The following is a 26,595-nucleotide window of genomic DNA, read 5'->3' as shown; positions in this document are numbered from 1 at the left end:
CAAATGCTTGAAAATCAACACAATGAAATTCAAACATCGTTCGGTCGGAGCAAGACGGTCATGGAACACCGGTATAAGGGCCAAATTCTATTCTCCCAATTGATTTACAACATATCTCGAACGGGTTTGAATTTTTTGTTTCATGAAGCTAAGCGGTCAGAGACCACGGGGGCGGATAGTTCTTTATGTGGGTGCACCATTAGAACTACATACGGCCTTCCGTGTGCTTGTATAATTTCAAAAAAGAAGGAGTTGAATTCACCAATACGCATGGATGAGGTAGCCGACCATTGGAAGAAACTTCGTTTTGATGATTTTGATCCGCCGAAGGAAAATGACTCCATAATCACCATCTCCGACGAGTTGGAAGTGATAATGGAGAAGTTTGCTAAGGCGGACGACACAACAAAATTGCACATAAAAGAACAATTGCGAAAGATCGCGTTTCCGGAGACCACCGATTTGAAACCGCCATCTCAACCGGTTAAGACGAAAGGTGCACCGAAAAAGTCAAAAATTACACAAGATGACAATTCAACAAAACGATCTCCTTCCTACTTTGAACATGTTGATTCATCGTTGCCGGAAATTCAAGAGACACCGAAGTCCACGTGTAGTGGTAACAAAGGAGCCTGTATTTCGAAGCCACCTCGCACACCGCCGATCAAAAAATCACCGATTGTCTACATTGATGAGATGCCACTTTTCATGCACAAATATATCGATAACATCGTTGATGTTGGAGGCGACGGTAATTGTGGATATCGGGCCGTTGCGGGTTTGCTCGGTAAAGGGGAAAATAATCACACTTTAGTCCGACGGGAGCTCATTGCGGAGTTGACTTCGTATCGGGATATCTACGGCCGACTATATGAAAATCAAGAAAAGTTTGCAAAAATTCATGATGCACTTGTTCCATCACTTACCGGTATCGCTCCGGTTTCGAAGTGGATGTCATTCCCCGAGATGGGTCATCTAATAGCAAGTGCATATGATATGGTGTGGGTCAATTTGACGAGGTTCGGATTATGTGAGACTTTCTTTCCACTTCATAGTCGACCGCCGTTGGACGCGTCGGGCCGCGTCATATGCATCGGGTATCTACGATCGCGGCACTTTGTTCAAGTGTTTTTGAAACCGGGTTGTCCTATACCGGCTACTTCTTGTCAATGGACGGCACATCGTTCAAATGAGGCGGAGACTTGGCCAGATCCGTTCGTTGCGAGGATGGCGGAGTTTAAAGAAATGATGAGCAAGGAGCGCGAGCAAAATAGAGAGCGTTCGAAGAACGTGCCTATTTTGGACTTAGGATCCACCGATTGGTTCGGTGAATTTTAGTTCGTTCCGGATCGTTGTTTGTTTGTAACGATCATTTTTTGTATGTATTGTTGTTTATCATGTAAAATCGGACCGATTCAATACATATATAATATAAGTATGTTTTATGTCATCAATGTCTAATTTATGTCTATTTTGAATTCCATTGGTATTGTTTACACAAAACACTAAGCAATCAACAAAATGCAAAATTTAAGTCTGTTTTCTGCATAATTCGGAAATGAACTTCCGAAATATACATGTCTGGAGCCTATTTTCGGAAGTTCATTTCCGAAATGTCCCCTGAGGCAGGATAAGGTTTGTTGGGCCATCAATGCTCCAATAAGTCTATAAATACCACACACTCTTCTTCATCCTCTTCACACCACAAAACACAAATGACACAAACCTACCCTCACCTAGCATTCGTCTACTTTGAAACCGGCTACCCGATGCCATTCCAATTTCGCTTCTCGCGCGACACGCCGTTTGCGGAATTGATACCGTCGCTCAAGACGCTTTTGCGCTATCCCGAGAATCGAAAGGTTGTCAAGCTCGAGTACCGCTCTCCATCGCTTAACGACGAGGGAGACATTAAGTTCACACCTTTTGAGATCAAGAACGACGAAGACTTAGCGGTTATGTGGACAACGTTCGACCGATTTTCTTCGAAAGCCCCGATCGAGTTGGATGCCAAACTTCAAAGATCGGCGGACGACGTTATCAAAATGTTGACTCATCCCCACCTACCCGTGTTCAACAATATGTAACTTTGATTTTCAGTAATATTATCGTTGTAATCTTCACCTGATTAAATAAAGCGAATCGTTGTTATTTTTCATTTTGCTTCTGTCCAGACATAACTTCGGAAGTGCATTTCCGAATTCCATCATGGGGGGTGCGCTCGGAGATGAACTTCCGAAACACCACATTTTCTGAAAATTTAACTTTATTTCGGAGATGCATCTCCGAAATCAATTTTTTATATTAAAAAAAACACTTTTTCGGAAGTTCATTTCCGAAAACACCTTTTTTACAAAAAAAATACCGTTTCGAAAATGAACTTCCGAAACAAGGGGTAGAGTGGTAAATTCACTAGGGGTGGGCAAGAAGGTTAGGAGGTGGCTAAAGAAATTCTCTAGAAAAATAAAGTAAATCATAATGTTGATGGTTTTTAAATAAAAGGAACATAATCAAACCTTATTGACATATATAAAAATGAAAAATATTAGATCTACATAAATTGCGACCAAACAAGATATGGCCACAAATTTCTTCCATTGTGGCAAAATATTTGTACGTATTCATAATTTAAAGAGAACTTTGATATTTTCGGTAATTTATTTGTTATTCTAAATATTTTTACTAATAGATAGACTCTTTGTTAATTATATGCACCTTAACAATTAAAAATTGAACTAGAATTTATAAATAAGAAATGCTTCCAACCTTTATAAATAAGAGAAAAAGTTGACTAGTGACAGGGCCGACCCAATCAACGCAGATGTCTGTTCTAATTTTGAAAAAAGGGCCTAAATTTAAAAAATAAGAGATTTTCTTCACCCACCTCCTAACCTTCTTGGCCACCTCTGGTGAATTTACCACAATACCCCTATTTTCGGAAGTTCATTTTCGAAAATGTACTTTTTTTGAAAAAAAAGGTGTTTTCGGAAATGTATCTCCGAAAAAGTGTTTTTTTTAATATAAAATATTGATTTCGGAGATGCATCTCCGAAATAAAGTTATTTTTCAGAAAATGTGGTGTTCTCAGAAGTTCATCTCCGAATTAACCCCCCTTGGAGGAATTCGGAAATGCACTTCCGAAAAAAGTCTGGACAGAAGAAAAATAACAAACAAGAACGATTCGCTTTATTTAATCGGATAAGACGATGGAGGAGACGCTGCAACAGGTTAGAAAGTCCTGATCCTCTAGAAATCCATACCACATTGTAACTTACCAACATAATAAACAACAACAAAAAACTTATGAGCAAACTATACTTACATCATAGTGGTGTAGATCCTTATCAGCCACTCGCAACTGAAAATGATTAGCACGAACTTGAATTTTCCTTCCCAATTGACCGTAACCAGGTCGGTTATGGAACCTAACCGCCTTCTGAGACGACTGAGCCGACTCTCCTTCCCAATTGACCGTAACCAAGTCGGTTAGGGAACCTAACCGCCTTCTGAGACGACGAAGCCGACTCTAGAGTAGCCTTCTGTTTAACTTCGGCAGTCAGGCTCTCGATGGAGATCAGAGCCGAACTCAAGGAAGCAACCGGCGCTGCGACAGATAGAACAAACGGCGCTGAAACAGATGGACGAACAACCTGAGCTGCAACAACAGACGGAGGAGAGGTAACCGGGGCCGGAGCATATGACGGAGGAGGTGGATGTCCGGAGGAAGAAGAACCGGAGGTACGTCCACCGCAAGAGCCACGGCCACCACCACCACGGCCTGATCCTGCAGCATTGACGGATGATTGTTGAGAATGTGCAGGAGATGGTTGACTCCGGCGATTTTCGGGATGATTTCCTCCACCGCGGCGAGACATTGTGATGAAAGCAGTAACAAGAGATAGAAAACGTTAAAGCAAAGAAGAAGACTTAGGATCGAAAATGATTTGGGATATTTTGAAAGAAAAATGGGTGAGAAGCTTTTAAATAGGAAAGTGTTTAGAAGTTAACCGTCTGAGAGTGGTGGGGAGAAGGAAAAGGGAACTTCGAAATTTCAAAAGGTTTTTTTTATTCTTTTAATAAAAATACGTACTACGTACTGTAAGTAACAAAATGGAATTAGCGCGTGGCTGTGGAGCTTCCCAATTTTTGTTACGTAGGCTTTTAAGTAGGAAAGTGTTACCACATTTCTTAGAAGGTAACCGTCTGAGTCCTGTAATGGTTTTCTTACCTGATTGTAAAAAATAAATGAATTTTGATGCATTTCGGAAATGCATCTCCGAAATCTATAAAAATCTACAAAAAAAAAAACTTCGGAATCTCCGAAGCAGGGGTAAGTTGGGAATTTCGCTGGGGGTGACCCCATAGGGAGGTGGGTAAAGAAATTTTCAAAAATAAATGCCATTATTTTAAATTTTGATATATCTCAATTTTTTGATTTATTGAATTCTTATTATAATATTTTCTATATTTCAATTAATATTTATAAAAATTATTTCAACCTTTCAAAATTTTGGGCCATGTGTTGTATCCCTTCCTGTACTTGCGCAAAGCCGGCCCTGACTATTGATAGTAAAAAGTTTTATAAAAAGAAGCAGTTAAATTGGTAAATAAACACGTTTGGAGACAAATCCATCCATACTTTATTAATAATTGCAAATTGATGTTTTTAGGAAAATGCAAACTAGTGTCGGTAGGGCACTCTTTAAGTGATTAAAGTGGTAAGTTTTTTTAAAAATGCGTGTAATCAATTTATTGAAAATTAAAATACTAACTTTTATAAAAAAATATTTTCTATATTTCGTATGCTTAAAGAGTGCCCCGAAGCAGGGCCGGCCCTGGGCCTGGGCAAGCAGGCCCACAGCCTAGGACCTCACAAATATGAGGGCCTCAATAATGGAAACTATTAAGAAATCATTATATTGAAAAAATATTTTATATACACGTTAGCGAATTTAGCAACAGATTTTATGTATGTAGCCTAGTGGTTTAGCAATTCTTTAGCAAGCCTAATGTCTTAGGGTTCGAGATTTGTTGTCTTCAATTTTTTTATTTTTAAAGGCCACTTCACTACTTACTTATTACTTTTTATCATACTGCACTTCAATAAATAAAGATGACAATAAATTAAAGTTAAATTAAATTGTGGGTAAACTTAGTCACTGCTTACTTATTACTTTTTATCATACTGCACTTCAATAAATAAATATGGCAATAAATTAAATTGTGGGTAAATTTTAATAAATTTCTAATATAATTATTTATGACAATAAGCATTTCATAAATTTTAATTATAAAAAAATAATTTGTATATAATCAATTAAAATTTTAAATGATATTTTAAATCAAATCGATAATTATTTATTTTAACTTTTATAATTTTCTCTTAATTTATTTGAAAAATAAATTTTAGAGACTATTAATATATGTTATAATTAAATATATTTACCTTACAATTAACTTATTTATTATCAAATTCTTATGATGAAATCAAATTCATTATCATTTATGTTTTGCCTTTAAAAGATTCTCATTAATTTAGTTAATCATATTGTGATTTTAAATTCTTAAATGATTTGCAGACGACTTCTTATCCACGTTGAAATTCTTTTTGTTAGAAACAATTAAGACTTCATATTTTTTATTGAGATTCTTCTTTATTCTGGAGACGAGTAAAAAATCAATTTTTTGTTAGGGGTCAATTTTTTTGTTTGCCCTGAGCCTCTAAAAAGTCGGGACCGGTCCTGCCCCAAAGGCACTGGTTAGCGAGACCCATTTTTTTATAATTGTCACATATATGTTTGTGGGCAGTTTCTTCCACCTATTGTTATTTGCATGCATGATTAGCTATGGATCTAAATTGGACCCATTATGTTAAATAGGATAAACATATTTAAAAATTTGAAGTTGCTTTAGAAAATACCAAGTGACCACAAACGCCACATAAATTAGTTTAGTTAATCTCTGATACATCCAAACGATATATTATGATGATATCATTTCATCTTGTGATGGTCTCATTTGTTTTTTTTTAATAGGCAAGATTTCTATTAAAAGAGAAGAAGGTTTCTCAACCGAAATTACAAGACGGAAAACCTCATCTCCCAAAACAAAGGGAAGGATGAATATTCCATGTGAAAGCCTGGTCTTATCGAACTACAAGACGATAACCAAATCCACGATCTAAAAACTATAGCAGACATACATTCAACAAAAGAAGGTTTTACTTGGTTAAAAATGAACTCATTTCTAGTTAACCAAATATGTATAGCTAATAAATATCATGTTTTTTTTAGTAAGCAAGGAATATATTAAACTAGAGAACCCAAGTTCTCAAAGCAGGATACAACAAGCACGGAATGAGTATCGGCGAAAGAAAATTAAACTCCAATTGAGCCTTACGACAAATAGAAAAGAGGATCCCTACTAAATTCGTAAAAATTACAATTGGGCTGTATAATTTTCCCAATAAACGACCAACGCCACACCAAGGCTTTAACCCCCCAAACGATATCCGATATATTCCAAGTATCTCCTTTAAAAACTATACCATTCCTAACTAACCAAATATGCCAAACACCGCCAACCACACCACTCCCTCCTTTCCCTTTCTAACTCTAGCCTTCCTTCCGAATTTGTACCACCACAAAAAACTATCCTTGATTTCCACCGCTTTATAATTAACGAAACCTATCCACTCGACAATTTCCCTCCACACCAAATCGACACAGAAACACGTCAACAATAAGTTGGCCGAGTCTTCTTCGGAGCAGCGGCAAAAAGCACAAACAGAATTGGGAAAAAGGATAATACCTTTCCGGTAAAGAGCTCCTCTTGTCGGAATCTTATTAATAAAACAACGCCATCCGAATGCTTTTGATTTCATCGGGGCCTCCACCTTCCAAACAAGAATTAAAGCCTTATCAAACTCTCCCTTCGGGCCAAATGAAATATGATTTCTACAAAGGGTTCCGTAACAGCTTTTAACAGAGAAATTACCTTCCTTGTCAGGAATCCAAGCCACACTGTCAGCTCTAGTATGGTCAACAGAAACGCCCTGCAGATCAAGTTTCAGCATCTCCAACAAAGCTGGACCGATGCTGTTTGCGTCCATGATTTGGTGAACAAGTGCCTGATTTGATTGATGCTCTGCTAGGAACTAAACAGCACGCTGAAAGCAAATGAAGGCTGAAGCAGCTGCGCATAAGGAAAGGGCAGCACTGTTGGAGAAACAGGCTGCTCTGCTGGAGTCCACCGGCTGTTCTCAGCATACTACGATAAGCCAAAATCACCCCACCTCCAAAATCCGTCAATCCAACTACCCATAAGGGACACAGATACATCCTGCAGTGAAGAGAAACAATACAGCAGTGGATAATAACCCAATGGATGCACCTTTTATTTTCCATTTCGCCCCACAGGAAATTACTTTGGATACGATTAATATCCTTTATAACTTTCTTAGGAGCCTTGTAGAACGATAAATAGAATATAGCTAAGCTACTAAGAACCGCCTTAATAAGAGTTATTCTTCCTCCGAAGCTAAGGAATCTTCCTTTCCAACTCGCTAGTCTCCTTCTAAATTTCACTAACAAAGGCTCCCAAGTGATAATCCTTCTAGGATTGCTACCTATAGGTAAACCTAAGAAGGTAAACTCCTTCCCTTCCCTCCTACAACCGAGAAAATTAGTGGCCATCTCTAACCGATTGTCACTAATATTGATCCCAATTATTTTGCTTTTATGGAAGTTTATGCCTAATCCAGAAATCGTCTCAAAAGCTCTCAAAACCGATTTGATGGCCCACAAATGAGACCAACTACCATCTCCAATCAAAAGAGTATCGTCCGCAAATTGGAGTACATCTATGAAACACCTTCTCTTGAACGTAAACCCCACGAAATCACCGTTCTCCACCGCTCTATTCACAAGACCCTTCAAATCCTCCACAACTATGACAAAAAGGAAAGGAGAGATTGGATCACCTTGCCTCAATCCCTTATCCAACTTGAATTCCTTTGTGGGACTCCCATTCACCAACACCGACATATGACTCGAAAAAACAATGGCATTCATCCACTTTATCCATATTTCTCCAAATCCCATACTAATTATCATAGCTCGAAGAAACTCCCAATTGACCTTATCATAAGCATTTTCAAAATCTACTTTAAAAAGTAACACTTCCTTTTTTTCCTTAGATGCATAATCAACCAACTCGTTTGCCACTAGAACCCCGTCCAACAATTGTCTCCCAGGAACAAAAGCACTTTGACTACTAGAAATAACTTTTCCGATCACTTGTTTGATTCTACCCTCCAACACTTTAGAAATGATCTTGTGTATGCTACCAACTAAACAAATAGGCCTATAATCGTCTAAACCTAACGGATTGTTAGATTTAGGAATCAAAGCCAAGAAGGAGATGTTATAGATTTAGCAAGAGAAGACCCCGAGTGAAATTCCCTAAAGAAAGAGATGACATCTGCTTTAAAAAATTCCCAACACTTCTTATAGAAAAGGATAGAATAACCGTCCGATCTCGGACTTTTGCCCCCATCACAACTCCACACCGCTTGTTTTATTTCACTTTCCTCAAAAGGTAATTCGAGAAGACACTTGTCTTCGTTGCTAATCATGTTGAATAAGTCTCCCTCCATAGCCGGTCTAAACGCCTCACTCTCCTTAAATTTAGACCCAAAGTGATCAAAAATTTCCTCCTTAACATCCTCCACTTCATTGAGAATCCCTCTTGCCGTAGAAATATGACCAAGATAATTACGCCTCAAACCCCTCTTCATAATCGAATGGAAAAACCTACTATTATCATCACCGTCATTTAACCACCTAAGTCTTGCCTTTTGGATCAATATGTTTTCCCTAATCTTAAGATTAGTCCAAAACTTCCTATTCGCCCTCCTTCTATCGCCCGACTCCACCTCCACATCCGAAGGTTGATTATCTAAGACATTAATCTCCTTGGCACCTTCCTCCACCTCTAGGTTAACTTTGCCAAAAACAGTAGAGTTCCACCATCTCAATTTAATTTTGAGAAGTCTCAACTTCTCTTTCAACACAAAATCACCACGCCCATGAATATTCATACCATTCCATTCATTCTCAACAAAACCGATAAAGCCCTTATCTTGAAACCATTCGTTATTGAATTTAAAAGGTTTCGGTCCCCAATCCATTTTATCCACCACTAACCAAATGGGACAATGATCGGATATATCCCTATCTCCAATTTGTTGCCCTACTACTTCCCGCCAATTAACTAAATTGCTAGACACCAAGAAGCAATCTAGCCGACTTTTCGACCTTCCATCACTGCTGAACCAACTAAATTTCTTACCTTTGCACGGCACATCCTCCAACTCTAAATCATTAATGAAACCGGAAAATTTGTCCCACTCCACTTGGTTTCCCACCACTGTCCTTCCTTTCCTTTCCCCTCCATTTTTAATAGAATTAAAATCTCCACCAAAAAGCCATTCCCCATCATTAAAACTATCTTTTAAATTCAGTAACTTTTTCCAAAGAACACGCTTAAGAGACAGACTACAAGGAGAATAAATGTTGCATATGTAAAACACTCTATCCTTCCATATTGCTTTGATACCCAGAAAACCAGCACCCCTAAAACCACAGACCATATTCAGAGTCGAAGCTTTCCACAATATAATTAAGCCACCAGACATACCTTCAGAATCGGACACTGAATAATTGATGTCGTCTTCGTGCCAGAAACTTTTTGCTGTAGAGTCCAAACATGTTTTCAATTTTATTTCCTGAAGTAAAAACACATCCGCTTTCCCTGTTTTAATTATCTGATGAATCCTTCTTCTCTTAACATAGATGCAACTGTAACACCCCATAATTTCAGTTTATTAATTTAATTTAGATTTAAATTAAATAATTGGAATTTTAGTATTTTATTTGGATTTAATTAGAAAATGATGGAATAAGGGCTATTGGGCTTATGGTGTGATGTTAGTAAAAGAGGGGTGCTATTTGGTTAGGCCTTTTTACCAAGTGGTGTTCATTTTATTGTATTTTTCATAAAATAAGAAAAGGAACCATTTGGGGAGAGAAAGGAAGAACACGTGAAAAAGGCAAGAGAAGAGAAAGAGGCAAGAACGTGAAACCGGAAGGAGAGCATTCAAGAAATTCATCGAGGTAAGGGGGGACTCTTCCTTTTAGTATCTCTTATGTGGTCTTAGGTAATAGGTAGATTGATGTATGGTTTGATTCAATTAGACATTGGGATTGTTAGGTTAGGGTGTTATAATTTGGATTGAATTGATGAAAATTGTGTGAACTATTTGGTTAATAATGAGTTTAAATGATGTTTTGTGGTGTATGATTGAATGTATGATGTCTGTATGCCTGTATATGATGTCTGGAATCGTTTTTGGGTGAAAAGGATGTGAAATTGCATGGTCTATCGCAGACTTGGGATTTGCTGAAATCGCAGGTCTGCTGAGCGGAGGTCCCAACGTAGTTTGCTTCTGTTTAACATCACTAGAGGTCCGCTGAGCGGAGGTCTGAAGGAATTCGCTTTTGCCTTACGTCGCTGAGCGAACCTTGCTGAACGAGAATTTTTCTAAAACTTAAAATAGCGTATCTTTTGATCCGTGAATCCTTTCTTAGTTCTGTTTCGGGCGTTGTGCAAGTAATTAAATGTTTTATATGATGAATGATGAATATGGGCAGTAGCCAACTTTATTTCTTTAAAACTCGATTTAATTACTTGATGAGAATTGAACATTGTGTGCATATGAGATAGGTGTGACAATGTATTTGATGTGATGATGAATTGGTTGTGATTATTATTATGATTGTGATGAATGCATGACTATTTAAATGATGTTTAAAACATGTACATACTTATTTGGTGATGTGGTGTTGAGATGAATTGTTCATCGTGATTCGGTGATGTTTTTAAGTATGTTATGTGTGTTTCATTCATTCATATGCATTTGATGTTGGATCCCGGTGATGTTTGGATTGTTGGTGGACATATTTCCCATTGTGCGGAAATTGTGTCGGTGGGCCGTATCTCGATGAGGCGTAGATCGGCTAGGTGGATTGATTCCACGGTTTATTGGTACCACATGCATAGTGTCAGTTGTGTCATATGCATTTCGTCATAACATGATTGTATGGATTTCTGTGTTATGTGTTGTAATCTATTATTGTGTGAATTGATGAATAATAGATGTGAATCTGAATATGTATAATTGGGTGAACGGTATATTATGATGTTTGTTACTTATGAATTGCATAATATTTATTAATTGAGAATGAGACTCACCCTTAAAAGTTGTCATTTTCAGATTGAGGAGTAGCGGCATTAGTGCTTGGTGAGGATGACTCGTAGAGTTTATCCGTTTATGTTGGGTCGTGTCGGTCATGCTCTGATCTGTAACACTGGGGAGTGATAGTTTTAGAGTTTTTATGAGATTACTCCATTTTATTTGGTGTTGGATTATATTTCCATTTGGTTGTATATGATGATGTTTCTTATTCCGCTGTGATAAACATGATTGTGTCTTTGGTAAGTCATTTCCTAATGAAGCATGACTTGACCATGGTTGGTTTATTTAGTTTCAAAATGATTAAGTTGAACAAATATTATAACTTTATAAAATTTGAGTAAGTTTCACATTCATAAAAGATGTCAATTTAAGAAATTGGTTTCTTTTCCATAATATCATATTAATAGTTCACATCTTGAAATATATTAAAACGTTGCATATTCATAACTTCTTCACGAGAATGTCGTCGAAACCACCTGATTGTAAAAATGTCGTACCACTAAAATTCAATTTTGATATTTTTATCAAAATCTACATTATCCACAAAAATTTTGTTTGAAACCCAAGAAAACACCAACGCACAAACTTTTACATTTATTTGGATATCGGACTACTATATGCTAAACTGTTGAAGATTCATATCTTGTTGCATTTCTTAGTAACGCGGATCACAACACTTGTTTTTTGAAATATGAGAGAAACAATGTTGAACTTGATCCTTCTCTCTTAAGAGCTTATTCAAGGACAAGAGGATTGCCTAGTATGTCTATTCAGTTTTAGTTTACTATGGATTGAAGAAAGACTGAACATGATGGTTTGTTCCTTCAAAATGTAATTTCACATGTCAAGGTGGTGGCAAAAACTTCCTTTCCATAACTTAGATAACCCTTTTGCAAAAACAACACCTTCCATTTTAGTGCCTTCCATTTTTTAAATACTCCTCCCTGCACATTTTATTTGAATAGAATTGTATTAGAATATTTGAAAACAATTTCTACTCTAATTAAGATGTGTTTCTCAACATGTGTTTTGTTTTACAAGCTGAAAAATTTCATCCAATTGGGGCACTCTTCCAAACTTTCATTCCAAAATCATTAAAATAAGAATGGCCCGACCTTTATTTCTTTGTTGTTATACACTTAAATTTTTAGTTTAAGATATCTCGTGGCTCATCAGATAAAAACAAAAAGATGGTTCAAATCCAAATAACTTTATCATGAATGCGGTGTTTAGTGTCTTTTAAAACTCAGAAGCTTTGTGACTTGGTTAGAAAATTCACACGTCCATAATTAGATTCATGAAACTAAAATCATTTCATGAACAATTAGGAAACAATGCATAACATTAGTAGTATATGTAATATCTCTAGATATAGAGTGATCACTCAAATGCTTGCTTCACTTCCAATAGTAAAGTTAAATCTATGGAGTTTGAGGATACCATTTTAGAGAATTTTGTTGCATTTGTTCTTATTTCAATTTGCAAGCACACAAACATGGACTCACATGATCAAAGAAACTTTGTCATTGGCACAACTACAGGAACTCAATCAAAGAGTGACATTAAGTGTTATGTGGGAGTGTGTTTTGGAGTGATACAAGACAAAGTTATTTTAAAACTTAATAGATTTGCTCTGGCCGTACCTAAACCTGATGTACTAAAAAAAATCAGATTTCAAAGAAGATTCTAGATAGTAGATTTAAATTGATAGTTCTCAAAGAATTATGAGTGTAATGAGACTTGTGTAGCCAAAGCACAAAAGAAATTATCAAGACTTTTGGAATTTGGATTAATCTAAACAGAAGGGTATGCAAGTGTTACTAGCTCTTCTTAATCATCTCTTTGAAACCATATTTAAGTAGTATGTTCTTAAACAAATGGTAAAATAAAGGATGATCTGAAAAGGATGGGAATTTTTATATGGTATATTTCAGATGGGTGGTTGCTCTTAATGGCACGTAATGACTAATTAAGTTCTACTGAGATTGAGTAATTGATATAAACAACCACTCCAAGGCTCGAGATAGAAAACCATTGTAATGATTGGATTTAGCAAGTATTTTTCGGATTTTATCTTTGGTTTGAAAATTGAGATGGCACACTAGCGTCAGTTTTTATATGTAATAAAAAGAAATACCCGTGGCCTGAGAGATTCGAACTCTCGCGGGGAAACCCCATGTACTTAGCAGGCACACGCCTTAACCACTCGGCCAAAGCGACTTCTTGTATTGTTGTGAAAGTCATTTTCTTAAAATTTCTACTCAAAATGATTAAGTCGAACAAATATTATAATTTTATAAAACTTGAGTAAGTTTCGCATTCATAAAAGATGTCAATTTAAGAAATTGGTTTTTTTCCATAATATCATATTAATAGTTCACATCTTGAAATATATTAAAACGTTGCATATTCATAACTTCTTCACGAGAATGTCGTCGAAACCACCTGACTGTAAAAATGTGTTACCACTAAAATTCAATTTTGATATTTCTATAAAAGTCTACATTATCCAAAAAAAAATTGTTCGAAACCAAAGAAAACACCAAACACACAAACTTTTATATTTATTTGGATATCGGACTACTATATGCTAAATTGTTGAAGATTCATATCTTGATGCATTGCATAGTAACACGGATAACAACACTTGTTTTTTGAAAAATGAGAGAAACAATGTTGAATTTGAGCCTTCTCTCTTAAGATCTTACTCAAGGACAAGAGGATTGTTTAGTATGTCTATTCAGTTTTAGTTTACTATAGATTGAAGAAAGACTGAACATGATGGGTTGTTCCTTAAAAATGTAATTTCACATGTCAAAGTGGTGGCAAAAACTTCCTTTCTATAACTTAGATAACCTTTTTTCAAAAACAATACCTTCAAAATTGGTTATATTTTTCCTTAACATGAATTTTAGTGCCTTCAATTTTTTAAATACGCCTCCCTGCACATTTTATTTGAATAGAAATGTATTAGAATATTTGAAAACAATTTCTACTCTAATTAAGATGTGTTTCTCAACATGTATTTTGTTTTACAAGCTAAAAAATTTCATCCAATTGGGGCACTCTTGCAAACTTTCATTCCAAAATCATTAAAATAAGAATTGCCCGACCTTTATTTCTTTGTTGTTATACACTTAAATTTTTAGTTTAAGATATCTTGTGGCTCATCAGATAAAAACAAAAAGATGGTTCAAATCCAAATAACTTCATCATGAATGCGGTGTTTAGTGTCTTTTAAAACTCAGAAGCTTTGTGACTTGGTTAGAAAATTTACACGTCCATAATTAGATTCATGAAACTAAAATCATTTCATGAACAATTAGTAAACAATGCATAACATTAGTAGTATATGTAATATCTCTAGATATAGAGTGATCACTCAAATGCTTGCTTCACTTCCAATAGTAAAGTTAAATCTATGGAGTTTGAGGATACCATTTTAGAGAATTTTGTTGCATTTGTTCTTATTTCAATTTGCAAGCACACAAACATGGACTCACATGATCAAAGAAACTTTGTCATTGGAACAACTACAGGAACTCAATCAAAGAGTGACATTAAGTGTTATGTGGGAGTGTGTTTTGGAGTGATACAAGACAAAGTTATTTTAAAACTTAATAGATTTGCTCTAGCCGTACCTAAACCTGATGTACTAAAAAAAATCAGATTTCAAAGAAGATTCTAGATAGTAGATTTAAATTGATAGTTCTCAAAGAATTATGAGTGTAATGAGACTTGTGTAGCCAAAGCACAAAAGAAATCATCAAGACTTTTGGAATTTGGATTAATCTAAACAGAAGGGTATTCAAGTGTTACTAGCTCTTCTTAATCATCTCTTTGAAACCATATTTAAGTAGTATGTTCTTAAACAAATGGTAAAATAAAGGATGATCTAAAAAGGATGGGAATTTTAATATGGTATATTTCAGATGGGTGGTTGCTCTTAGTGGCACGTAATGACTAATTAAGTTCTACTGAGATTGAGTAATTGATATAAACAACCACTCCAAGGCTCAAGATAGAAAACCATTGTAATGATTGGATTTAGCAAGTATTTTTCCGATTTTATCTTTGGTTTGAAAATTGAGATGGCACACTAGCGTCAATTTTTATATGTAATAAAAAGTAATACCCGTCGCCTGAGAGATTCGAACTCTCGCGGGGAAACCCCATGTACTTAGCAGGCACACGCCTTAACCACTCGGCCAAAGCGACTGCTTGTGTTGTTGTGAAAGTCATTTTCTTAAAATTTCTACTCAAAATGATTAAGTCGAACAAATATTATAATTTTATAAAACTTGAGTAAGTTTCGCATTCATAAAAGATGTCAATTTAAGAAATTGGTTTTTTTTCCATAATATCATATTAATAGTTCACATCTTGAAATATATTAAAACGTTGCATATTCATAACTTCTTCACGAGAATGTCGTCGAAACCACCTGACTGTAAAAATGTGGTACCACTAAAATTCAATTTTGATATTTTTATAAAAGTCTACATTATCCAAAAAAACATTGTTCGAAACCAAAGAAAACACCAAACACACAAACTTTTATATTTATTTGGATATCGGACTACTATATGCTAAATTGTTGAAGATTCATATCTTGATGCATTGCATAGTAACACGGATAACAACACTTGTTTTTTGAAAAATGAGAGAAACAATGTTGAATTTGAGCCTTCTCTCTTAAGATCTTACTCAAGGACAAGAGGATTGTTTAGTATGTCTATTCAGTTTTAGTTTACTATAGATTGAAGAAAGACTGAACATGATGGTTTGTTCCTTCAAAATGTAATTTCACATGTCAAAGTGGTGGCAAAAACTTCCTTTCTATAACTTAGATAACCTTTTTTCAAAAACAATACCTTTAAAGTTGGATATGTTTTTCCTTAACATGAATTTTAGTGCCTTCCATTTTTTAAATACCCCTCCCTGCACATTTTATTTGAATAGAAATGTATTAGAATATTTGAAAACAATTTCTACTCTAATTAAGATGTGTTTCTCAACATGTATTTTGTTTTACAAGCTAAAAAATTTCATCCAATTGGGGCACTCTTGCAAACTTTCATTCCAAAATCATTAAAATAAGAATTGCCCGACCTTTATTTCTTTGTTGTTATACACTTAAATTTTTAGTTTAAGATATCTCGTGGCTCATCAGATAAAAACAAAAAGATGGTTCAAATCCAAATAACTTCATCATGATTGCGGTGTTTAGTATCTTTTAAAACTCAGAAGCTTTGTGACTTGGTTAGAAAATTCACACGTCCATAATTAGATTCATGAAACTAAAATCATTTCATGAACAATTAGTAAACAATGCATAACATTAGTAGTATATGTAATATCTCTAGATATAGAGTGATCACTCAAATGCTTGCTTCACTTCCAATAGTAAAGTTAAATCTATGGAGTTTGAGGATACCATTTTAGAGAATTTTGTTGCATTTGTTCTTATTTCAATTTGCAAGCACACAAACATGGACTCACATGATCAAAGAAACTTTGTCATTGGCACAACTACAGGAACTCAATCAAAGAGTGACATTAAGTGTTATGTGGGAGTGTGTTTTGGAGTGATACAAGACAAAGTTATTTTAAAACTTAATAGATTTGCTCTAGCCGTACCTAAACCTGATGTACTAAAAAAAATCAGATTTCAAAGAAGATTCTAGATAGTAGATTTAAATTGATTGTTCTCAAAGAATTATGAGTGTAATGAGACTTGTGTAGCCAAAGCACAAAAGAAATCATCAAGACTTTTGGAATTTGGATTAATCTAAACAGAAGGGTATGCAAGTGTTACTAGCTCTTCTTAATCATCTCTTTGAAACCATATTTAAGTAGTATGTTCTTAAACAAATGGTAAAATAAAGGATGATCTGAAAAGGATGGGAATTTTTATATGGTATATTTCAGATGGGTGGTTGCTCTTAATGGCACGTAATGACTAATTAAGTTCTACTGAGATTGAGTAATTGATATAAACAACCACTCCAAGGCTCGAGATAGAAAACCATTGTAATGATTGGATTTAGCAAGTATTTTTCCGATTTTATCTTTGGTTTGAAAATTGAGATGGCACACTAGCGTCAATTTTTATATGTAATAAAAAGTAATACCCGTCGGCTGAGAGATTCGAACTCTCGCGGGGAAACCCCATGTACTTAGCAGGCACACGCCTTAACCACTCGGCCAAAGCGACTGCTTGTGTTGTTGTGAAAGTCATTTTCTTAAAATTTCTACTCAAAATGATTAAGTCGAACAAATATTATAATTTTATAAAACTTGAGTAAGTTTCGCATTCATAAAAGATGTCAATTTAAGAAATTGGTTTTTTTTCCATAATATCATATTAATAGTTCACATCTTGAAATATATTAAAACGTTGCATATTCATAACTTCTTCACGAGAATATCGTCGAAACCACCTGACTGTAAAAATGTGGTACCACTAAAATTCAATTTTGATATTTTTATAAAAGTCTACATTATCCAAAAAAACATTGTTCGAAACCAAAGAAAACACCAAACACACAAACTTTTATATTTATTTGGATATCGGACTACTATATGCTAAATTGTTGAAGATTCATATCTTGATGCATTGCATAGTAACACGGATAACAACACTTGTTTTTTGAAAAATGAGAGAAACAATGTTTAATTTGAGCCTTCTCTCTTAAGATCTTACTCAAGGACAAGAGGATTGTTTAGTATGTCTATTCAGTTTTAGTTTACTATAGATTGAAGAAAGACTGAACATGATGGTTTGTTCCTTCAAAATGTAATTTCACATGTCAAAGTGGTGGCAAAAACTTCCTTTCTATAACTTAGATAACCTTTTTTCAAAAACAATACCTTCAAAGTTGGATATATTTTTCCTTAACATGAATTTTAGTGCCTTCCATTTTTTAAATACCCCTCCCTGCACATTTTATTTGAACAGAAATGTATTAGAATATTTGAAAACAATTTCTACTCTAATTAAGATGTGTTTCTCAACATGTATTTTGTTTTACAAGCTAAAAAATTTCATCCAATTGGGGCACTCTTGCAAACTTTCATTCCAAAATCATTAAAATAAGAATTGCCCGACCTTTATTTCTTTGTTGTTATACACTTAAATTTTTAGTTTAAGATATCTCGTGGCTCATCAGATAAAAACAAAAAGATGGTTCAAATCCAAATAACTTCATCATGAATGCGGTGTTTAGTGTCTTTTAAAACTCAGAAGCTTTGTGACTTGGTTAGAAAATTCACACGTCCATAATTAGATTCATGAAAGTAAAATCATTTCATGAACAATTAGGAAACAATGCATAACATTAGTAGTATATGTAATATCTCTAGATATAGAGTGATCACTCAAATGCTTGCTTCACTTCCAATAGTAAAGTTAAATCTATGGAGTTTGAGGATACCATTTTAGAGAATTTTGTTGCATTTGTTCTTATTTCAATTTGCAAGCACACAAACATGGACTCACATGATCAAAGAAACTTTGTCATTGGCACAACTACAGGAACTCAATCAAAGAGTGACATTAAGTGTTATGTGGGAGTGTGTTTTGGAGTGATACAAGACAAAGTTATTTTAAAACTTAATAGATTTGCTCTAGCCGTACCTAAACCTGATGTACTAAAAAAAATCAGATTTCAAAGAAGATTCTAGATAGTAGATTTAAATTGATAGTTCTCAAAGAATTATGAGTGTAATGAGACTTGTGTAGCCAAAGCACAAAAGAAATCATCAAGACTTTTGGAATTTGGATTAATCTAAACAGAAGGGTATTCAAGTGTTACTAGCTCTTCTTAATCATCTCTTTGAAACCATATTTAAGTAGTATGTTCTTAAACAAATGGTAAAATAAAGGATGATCTGAAAAGGATGGGAATTTTTATATGGTATATTTCAGATGGGTGGTTGCTCTTAATGGCACGTAATGACTAATTAAGTTCTACTGAGATTGAGTAATTGATATAAACAACCACTCCAAGGCTCAAGATAGAAAACCATTGTAATGATTGGATTTAGCAAGTATTTTTCCGATTTTATCTTTGGTTTGAAAATTGAGATGGCACACTAGCGTCAATTTTTATATGTAATAAAAAGTAATACCCGTCGCCTGAGAGATTCGAACTCTCGCGGGGAAACCCCATGTACTTAGCAGGCACACGCCTTAACCACTCGGCCAAAGCGACTGCTTGTATTGTTGTGAAAGTCATTTTCTTAAAATCTCTACTCAAAATGATTAAGTCGAACAAATATTATAATTTTATAAAACTTGAGTAAGTTTCGCATTCATAAAAGATGTCAATTTAAGAAATTGGTTTTTTTTCCATAATATCATATTAATAGTTCACATCTTGAAATATATTAAAACGTTGCATATTCATAACTTCTTCACGAGAATGTCGTCGAAACCACCTGACTGTAAAAATGTGGTACCACTAAAATTCAATTTTGATATTTTTATAAAAGTCTACATTATCCAAAAAAAAAATTGTTCGAAACCAAAGAAAACACCAAACACACAAACTTTTATATTTATTTGGATATCGGACTACTATATGCTAAATTGTTGAAGATTCATATCTTGATGCATTGCATAGTAACACGGATAACAACACTTGTTTTTTGAAAAATGAGAGAAACAATGTTGAATTTGAGCCTTCTCTCTTAAGATCTTACTCAAGGACAAGAGGATTGTTTAGTATGTCTATTCAGTTTTAGTTTACTATAGATTGAAGAAAGACTGAACATGATGGTTTGTTCCTTCAAAATGTAATTTCACATGTCAAAGTGGTGGCAAAAACTTCCTTTCTATAACTTAGATAACCTTTTTTCAAAAACAATACCTTCAAAATTGGTTATATTTTTCCTTAACATGAATTTTAGTGCCTTCCATTTTTTAAATACCCCTCCCTGCACATTTTATTTGAATAGAAATGTATTAGAATATTTGAAAACAATTTCTACTCTAATTAAGATGTGTTTCTCAACATGTATTTTGTTTTACAAGCTGAAAAATTTCATCCAATTGGGGCACTCTTGCAAACTTTCATTCCAAAATCATTAAAATAAGAATTGCCCGACCTTTATTTCTTTGTTGTTATACACTTAAATTTTTAGTTTAAGATATCTCGTGGCTCATCAGATAAAAACAAAAAGATGGTTTAAATCCAAATAACTTCATCATGAATACGGTGTTGAGTGTCTTTTAAAACTCATAAGCTTTGTGACTTGGTTAGAAAATTCACACGTCCATAATTAGATTCATGAAAGTAAAATCATTTCATGAACAATTAGCAAACAATGCATAACATTAGTAGTATATGTAATATCTCTAGATATAGAGTGATCACTCAAATGCTTGCTTCACTTCCAATAGTAAAGTTAAATCTATGGAGTTTGAGGATACCATTTTAGAGAATTTTGTTGCATTTGTTCTTATTTCAATTTGCAAGCACACAAACATGGACTCACATGATCAAAGAAACTTTGTCATTGGCACAACTACAGGAACTCAGTCAAAGAGTGACATTAAGTGTTATGTGGGAGTGTGTTTTGGAGTGATACAAGACAAAGTTATTTTAAAACTTAATAGATTTGCTCTAGCCGTACCTAAACCTGATGTACTAAAAAAAATCAGATTTCAAAGAAGATTCTAGATAGTAGATTTAAATTGATAGTTCTCAAAGAATTATGAGTGTAATGAGACTTGTGTAGCCAAAGCACAAAAGAAATCATCAAGACTTTTGGAATTTGGATTAATCTAAACAGAAGGGTATTCAAGTGTTACTAGCTCTTCTTAATCATCTCTTTGAAACCATATTTAAGTAGTATGTTCTTAAACAAATGGTAAAATAAAGGATGATCTGAAAAGGATGGGAATTTTTATATGGTATATTTCAGATGGGTGGTTGCTCTTAGTGGCACGTAATGACTAATTAAGTTCTACTGAGATTGAGTAATTGATATAAACAACCACTCCTAGGCTCAAGATAGAAAACCATTGTAATGATTGGATTTAGCAAGTATTTTTCCGATTTTATCTTTGGTTTGAAAATTGAGATGGCACACTAGCGTCAATTTTTATATGTAATAAAAAGTAATACCCGTCGCCTGAGAGATTCGAACTCTCGCGGGGAAACCCCATGTACTTAGCAGGCACACGCCTTAACCACTCGGCCAAAGCGACTGCTTGTATTGTTGTGAAAGTCATTTTCTTAAAATTTCTACTCAAAATGATTAAGTCGAACAAATATTATAATTTTATAAAACTTGAGTAAGTTTCGCATTCATAAAAGATGTCAATTTAAGAAATTGGTTTTTTTTCCATAATATCATATTAATAGTTCACATCTTGAAATATATTAAAACGTTGCATATTCATAACTTCTTCACGAGAATGTCGTCGAAACCACCTGACTGTAAAAATGTGGTACCACTAAAATTCAATTTTGATATTTTTATAAAAGTCTACAATATCCAAAAAAAAGTTGTTCGAAACCAAAGAAAACACCAAACACACAAACTTTTATGTTTATTTGGATATCGGACTACTATATGCTAAATTGTTGAAGATTCATATCTTGATGCATTGCATAGTAACACGGATAACAACACTTGTTTTTTGAAAAATGAGAGAAACAATGTTGAATTTGAGCCTTCTCTCTTAAGATCTTACTCAAGGACAAGAGGATTGTTTAGTATGTCTATTCAGTTTTAGTTTACTATAGATTGAAGAAAGACTGAACATGATGGTTTGTTCCTTCAAAATGTAATTTCACATGTCAAAGTGGTGGCAAAAACTTCCTTTCTATAACTTAGATAACCTTTTTTCAAAAACAATACCTTCAAAATTGGTTATATTTTTCCTTAACATGAATTTTAGTGCCTTCCATTTTTTAAATACCCCTCCCTGCACATTTTATTTGAATAGAAATGTATTAGAATATTTGAAAACAATTTCTACTCTAATTAAGATGTGTTTCTCAACATGTATTTTGTTTTACAAGCTGAAAAATTTCATCCAATTGGGGCACTCTTGCAAACTTTCATTCCAAAATCATTAAAATAAGAATTGCCCGACCTTTATTTCTTTGTTGTTATACACTTAAATTTTTAGTTTAAGATATCTCGTGGCTCATCAGATAAAAACAAAAAGATGGTTTAAATCCAAATAACTTCATCATGAATACGGTGTTGAGTGTCTTTTAAAACTCATAAGCTTTGTGACTTGGTTAGAAAATTCACACGTCCATAATTAGATTCATGAAAGTAAAATCATTTCATGAACAATTAGCAAACAATGCATAACATTAGTAGTATATGTAATATCTCTAGATATAGAGTGATCACTCAAATGCTTGCTTCACTTCCAATAGTAAAGTTAAATCTTTGGAGTTTGAGGATACCATTTTAGAGAATTTTGTTGCATTTGTTCTTATTTCAATTTGCAAGCACACAAACATGGACTCACATGATCAAAGAAACTTTGTCATTGGCACAACTACAGGAACTCAGTCAAAGAGTGACATTAAGTGTTATGTGGGAGTGTGTTTTGGAGTGATACAAGACAAAGTTATTTTAAAACTTAATAGATTTGCTCTAGCCGTACCTAAACCTGATGTACTAAAAAAAATCAGATTTCAAAGAAGATTCTAGATAGTAGATTTAAATTGATAGTTCTCAAAGAATTATGAGTGTAATGAGACTTGTGTAGCCAAAGCACAAAAGAAATCATCAAGACTTTTGGAATTTGGATTAATCTAAACAGAAGGGTATTCAAGTGTTACTAGCTCTTCTTAATCATCTCTTTGAAACCATATTTAAGTAGTATGTTCTTAAACAAATGGTAAAATAAAGGATGATCTGAAAAGGATGGGAATTTTTATATGGTATATTTCAGATGGGTGGTTGCTCTTAGTGGCACGTAATGACTAATTAAGTTCTACTGAGATTGAGTAATTGATATAAACAACCACTCCAAGGCTCAAGATAGAAAACCATTGTAATGATTGGATTTAGCAAGTATTTTTCCGATTTTATCTTTGGTTTGAAAATTGAGATGGCACACTAGCGTCAATTTTTATATGTAATAAAAAGTAATACCCGTCGCCTGAGAGATTCGAACTCTCGCGGGGAAACCCCATGTACTTAGCAGGCACACGCCTTAACCACTCGGCCAAAGCGACTGCTTGTATTGTTGTGAAAGTCATTTTCTTAAAATTTCTACTCAAAATGATTAAGTCGAACAAATATTATAATTTTATAAAACTTGAGTAAGTTTCGCATTCATAAAAGATGTCAATTTAAGAAATTGGTTTTTTTTCCATAATATCATATTAATAGTTCACATCTTGAAATATATTAAAACGTTGCATATTCATAACTTCTTCACGAGAATGTCGTCGAAACCACCTGACTGTAAAAATGTGGTACCACTAAAATTCAATTTTGATATTTTTATAAAAGTCTACAATATCCAAAAAAAAGTTGTTCGAAACCAAAGAAAACACCAAACACACAAACTTTTATGTTTATTTGGATATCGGACTACTATATGCTAAATTGTTGAAGATTCATATCTTGATGCATTGCATAGTAACACGGATAACAACACTTGTTTTTTGAAAAATGAGAGAAACAATGTTGAATTTGAGCCTTCTCTCTTAAGATCTTACTCAAGGACAAGAGGATTGTTTAGTATGTCTATTCAGTTTTAGTTTACTATAGATTGAAGAAAGACTGAACATGATGGTTTGTTCCTTCAAAATGTAATTTCACATGTCAAAGTGGTGGCAAAAACTTCCTTTCTATAACTTAGATAACCTTTTTTCAAAAACAATACCTTCAAAATTGGTTATATTTTTCCTTAACATGAATTTTAGTGCCTTCCATTTTTTAAATACCCCTCCCTGCACATTTTATTTGAATAGAAATGTATTAGAATATTTGAAAACAATTTCTACTCTAATTAAGATGTGTTTCTCAACATGTATTTTGTTTTACAAGCTGAAAAATTTCATCCAATTGGGGCACTCTTGCAAACTTTCATTCCAAAATCATTAAAATAAGAATTGCCCGACCTTTATTTCTTTGTTGTTATACACTTAAATTTTTAGTTTAAGATATCTCGTGGCTCATCAGATAAAAACAAAAAGATGGTTTAAATCCAAATAACTTCATCATGAATACGGTGTTGAGTGTCTTTTAAAACTCATAAGCTTTGTGACTTGGTTAGAAAATTCACACGTCCATAATTAGATTCATGAAAGTAAAATCATTTCATGAACAATTAGCAAACAATGCATAACATTAGTAGTATATGTAATATCTCTAGATATAGAGTGATCACTCAAATGCTTGCTTCACTTCCAATAGTAAAGTTAAATCTATGGAGTTTGAGGATACCATTTTAGAGAATTTTGTTGCATTTGTTCTTATTTCAATTTGCAAGCACACAAACATGGACTCACATGATCAAAGAAACTTTGTCATTGGCACAACTACAGGAACTCAATCAAAGAGTGACATTAAGTGTTATGTGGGAGTGTGTTTTGGAGTGATACAAGACAAAGTTATTTTAAAACTTAATAGATTTGCTCTAGCCGTACCTAAACCTGATGTACTAAAAAAAATCAGATTTCAAAGAAGATTCTAGATAGTAGATTTAAATTGATAGTTCTCAAAGAATTATGAGTGTAATGAGACTTGTGTAGCCAAAGCACAAAAGAAATCATCAAGACTTTTGGAATTTGGATTAATCTAAACAGAAGGGTATTCAAGTGTTACTAGCTCTTCTTAATCATCTCTTTGAAACCATATTTAAGTAGTATGTTCTTAAACAAATGGTAAAATAAAGGATGATCTGAAAAGGATGGGAATTTTTATATGGTATATTTCAGATGGGTGGTTGCTCTTAGTGGCACGTAATGACTAATTAAGTTCTACTGAGATTGAGTAATTGATATAAACAACCACTCCAAGGCTCAAGATAGAAAACCATTGTAATGATTGGATTTAGCAAGTATTTTTCCGATTTTATCTTTGGTTTGAAAATTGAGATGGCACACTAGCGTCAATTTTTATATGTAATAAAAAGTAATACCCGTCGCCTGAGAGATTCGAACTCTCGCGGGGAAACCCCATGTACTTAGCAGGCACACGCCTTAACCACTCGGCCAAAGCGACTGCTTGTATTGTTGTGAAAGTCATTTTCTTAAAATTTCTACTCAAAATGATTAAGTCGAACAAATATTATAATTTTATAAAACTTGAGTAAGTTTCGCATTCATAAAAGATGTCAATTTAAGAAATTGGTTTTTTTTCCATAATATCATATTAATAGTTCACATCTTGAAATATATTAAAACGTTGCATATTCATAACTTCTTCACGAGAATGTCGTCGAAACCACCTGACTGTAAAAATGTGGTACCACTAAAATTCAATTTTGATATTTTTATAAAAGTCTACAATATCCAAAAAAAAGTTGTTCGAAACCAAAGAAAACACCAAACACACAAACTTTTATGTTTATTTGGATATCGGACTACTATATGCTAAATTGTTGAAGATTCATATCTTGATGCATTGCATAGTAACACGGATAACAACACTTGTTTTTTGAAAAATGAGAGAAACAATGTTGAATTTGAGCCTTCTCTCTTAAGATCTTACTCAAGGACAAGAGGATTGTTTAGTATGTCTATTCAGTTTTAGTTTACTATAGATTGAAGAAAGACTGAACATGATGGTTTGTTCCTTCAAAATGTAATTTCACATGTCAAAGTGGTGGCAAAAACTTCCTTTCTATAACTTAGATAACCTTTTTTCAAAAACAATACCTTCAAAATTGGTTATATTTTTCCTTAACATGAATTTTAGTGCCTTCCATTTTTTAAATACCCCTCCCTGCACATTTTATTTGAATAGAAATGTATTAGAATATTTGAAAACAATTTCTACTCTAATTAAGATGTGTTTCTCAACATGTATTTTGTTTTACAAGCTGAAAAATTTCATCCAATTGGGGCACTCTTGCAAACTTTCATTCCAAAATCATTAAAATAAGAATTGCCCGACCTTTATTTCTTTGTTGTTATACACTTAAATTTTTAGTTTAAGATATCTCGTGGCTCATCAGATAAAAACAAAAAGATGGTTTAAATCCAAATAACTTCATCATGAATACGGTGTTGAGTGTCTTTTAAAACTCATAAGCTTTGTGACTTGGTTAGAAAATTCACACGTCC

The 26,595-nt window shown here is 33.8% G+C and overlaps 1 protein-coding gene and 6 non-coding genes across 7 annotated transcripts; all 7 read right to left on the bottom strand.

Moving 5' to 3' along the window:
• Positions 1–6,556: 6,556 nt before the first annotated feature.
• LOC131641155 (uncharacterized) lies at positions 6,557–7,111 on the bottom strand. Its single transcript, XM_058911470.1, has one exon. The coding sequence runs from the start codon at positions 7,109–7,111 to the stop codon at positions 6,557–6,559; it is 555 nt and encodes a 184-aa protein (XP_058767453.1).
• An 8,342-nt stretch (positions 7,112–15,453) lies between these two features.
• TRNAS-GCU (transfer RNA serine (anticodon GCU)) lies at positions 15,454–15,535 on the bottom strand. The gene has a single exon. It is a non-coding gene; the product is annotated as a tRNA-Ser (tRNA).
• A 1,917-nt stretch (positions 15,536–17,452) lies between these two features.
• TRNAS-GCU (transfer RNA serine (anticodon GCU)) lies at positions 17,453–17,534 on the bottom strand. Its single transcript has one exon. It is a non-coding gene; the product is annotated as a tRNA-Ser (tRNA).
• Positions 17,535–19,451: 1,917 nt separating this feature from the next.
• Positions 19,452–19,533, bottom strand: TRNAS-GCU (transfer RNA serine (anticodon GCU)). The gene has a single exon. It is a non-coding gene; the product is annotated as a tRNA-Ser (tRNA).
• Positions 19,534–21,451: 1,918 nt separating this feature from the next.
• On the bottom strand, positions 21,452–21,533 carry TRNAS-GCU (transfer RNA serine (anticodon GCU)). The gene has a single exon. It is a non-coding gene; the product is annotated as a tRNA-Ser (tRNA).
• Positions 21,534–23,450: 1,917 nt separating this feature from the next.
• Positions 23,451–23,532, bottom strand: TRNAS-GCU (transfer RNA serine (anticodon GCU)). Its single transcript has one exon. It is a non-coding gene; the product is annotated as a tRNA-Ser (tRNA).
• A 1,917-nt stretch (positions 23,533–25,449) lies between these two features.
• TRNAS-GCU (transfer RNA serine (anticodon GCU)) lies at positions 25,450–25,531 on the bottom strand. The gene has a single exon. It is a non-coding gene; the product is annotated as a tRNA-Ser (tRNA).
• Between the last annotated feature and the right edge of the window lie 1,064 nt (positions 25,532–26,595).

Source organism: Vicia villosa, unplaced genomic scaffold (genome assembly GCF_029867415.1).
Source record: "Vicia villosa cultivar HV-30 ecotype Madison, WI unplaced genomic scaffold, Vvil1.0 ctg.003540F_1_1, whole genome shotgun sequence".
NCBI lineage: Eukaryota > Viridiplantae > Streptophyta > Magnoliopsida > Fabales > Fabaceae > Vicia > Vicia villosa.
The sequence above is the reverse complement of the archived record's forward strand: the minus strand, read 5'-3'. Positions and strand labels throughout refer to the sequence as shown.